We start from the raw sequence: 1,875 nt of genomic DNA, 5'->3' as shown, positions 1-1,875 counted from the left end.
TTTTGCGGTACGCGGGCCTCTCACTGCTGTGGCCTCTCCTGCTGTGGAGCACAGGCTCCGGACGCACAGGCCCAGCGGCCATGGCTCACGGGCCCAGCCACTCCACGGTACGCGGGATCCCCCCAGACCGGGGCACGAACCCATGTCCCCTGCATCAGCAAGCGGACTCCCAACCACTGCGCCACCAGGGAAGCCCAATATATATATATATTTTCACTTATCAACATTAACAAGCATTTTTTTAAAATTATTTATTTTTTGGCTGCATTGAGTCTTCGTTGCTGTGTGCAAGCTTTCTCTAGTTGCAGCGAGTGGGGGGCTACTCTTCGTTATGGTGCATTGCGGTGGCTTCTCTTGTTGCGGAGCACGGGCTCTAGGCACACAGGGTCCAGTAGTTGTGGCTTGCGGGCTCTAGAGCACAGGCTCAGTAGCTGCAGTGCACGGGCTTAGTTGCTCCACGGGCTCAGTTGCTCCACGGCATGTGGGATCTTCCTGGACCAGGGCTCGAACCCGTGTCCCCTGCATTGGCAGGCGGATTCTTAACCACTGCGCCGCCAGGGAAGCCCTAACAAGCATTTTGTAAGCAGTAAAAGATAAAGGTGCTTCCTAGAAAGTGAGAAAATCAGGACATCTATCCCTTGCTTTCAAAGAGCTTACCATCTACTAACTACAGTATAGGCATGACAGTTACCTTCAAAAATAAGAAAAAAGTAAGACGAGATACAAACAGGAAGAATATATTTGCAAGAAATATAACCAACAAAGTTCAGTGTCTGGAATATATAGATTCTTAAAAACAGCCCAGTAGAAAAATGGTCAAAGGCTATGAATAGGCAATTAACAGAGCATTCATTTGCAATTAACAGAACGGTCATGTGTATTTGCCAGAGATAAGGGTAAAGAAAGAGATTTACTACCAAAGCATAAGCCCGAGTCACTTGTTTCCAAGTCATTTTTCACGGCCAGATCTGAGTTTTTTTGGACTTGGAGGGTTCAGTTTCCCTTCCTGCCATTTAACTAGCTACATGACAGGCTTGACTTTCTTGAAATTTACCCTAAGAAAGGCATAAGACACATACACTAATAACTAATAGTGGAAAACTGTTCACTTCAGGGCTGACCCCTCAGCAAAGGCCTTCAGAAGGAGTTGCCATCTGAGCTGTCTTGAAAGACAAATGGGATTATTACCAGTACCTCTAGTTTATCATTCAGTTTTTCTTATCCTGCACATCGACAGAAGCGACCATCTAACACAGCTAAGCACATCTTGTTAGCGCTTCTCTCTCCCTGCACCGGTTCCCTTTCAGATCTCAGGCCCTAAGTAATATGCCCCCAATCCATTGTCACTTCTTTATGTCCTGAAAGCCCTTTTGCCTTCTCCACCATCCTACATTTTCTATTTCTACCCCACATTCACACTAGCCAACCTTCTTTCCCTGCCTTGAAATGCTAATGTTCTTACTGACCCATTCTCTCAGCCTCTCCACCATGGTTTATTGAGCACCTACTACACACCAGGCACTGCTCTAGGCATTTGAAATATATCAGTGTACAAAAGAGACACAAATCTTTGTCTTTGTGGAGAGTACATTCTGGTGGCCAGATCATCCTGTCTCTTGGGGGCTGACCTCTGTCCCCATCTATTGCTCTGACATTCCTACAATTCTCTGGCTTCATACTCAGCCCAATCTGAAACCAAGAGTTTTTACTAACGTCTCAGATTAAACTACTCTGTCAACCTGCAGTTTCATTGATGACCAACATAGCACTTAATGACAAGATAAAGCTGGCACAGAAAGAAAGGGATTGTGGTTCATCATGTCAATGTAAAGCATGTCTAGATCTCTTTAGCAGTAATAGACATCTTACCCGCAT

The 1,875-nt window shown here is 45.7% G+C and overlaps 1 protein-coding gene across 1 annotated transcript in view; it reads right to left on the bottom strand.

Annotated features, from left to right (window-relative positions):
- NQO1 (NAD(P)H quinone dehydrogenase 1) overlaps nt 1-1,875 on the bottom strand; it is a 13,048-nt gene extending 11,173 nt beyond the window's left edge. Inside the window, 2 exon segments of the mRNA XM_007449949.1 lie at nt 1,629-1,689; nt 1,870-1,875. Of these exon segments, the coding sequence (XP_007450011.1) occupies nt 1,629-1,689; nt 1,870-1,875 (67 nt within the window).

The sequence above is a fragment of the Lipotes vexillifer genome, unplaced genomic scaffold (genome assembly GCF_000442215.2).
Source record: "Lipotes vexillifer unplaced genomic scaffold, Lipotes_vexillifer_v1.1 scaffold1235, whole genome shotgun sequence".
Classification (NCBI taxonomy): domain Eukaryota; kingdom Metazoa; phylum Chordata; class Mammalia; order Artiodactyla; family Lipotidae; genus Lipotes; species Lipotes vexillifer.
This window is presented reverse-complemented; position numbering and strand designations above follow the sequence as displayed.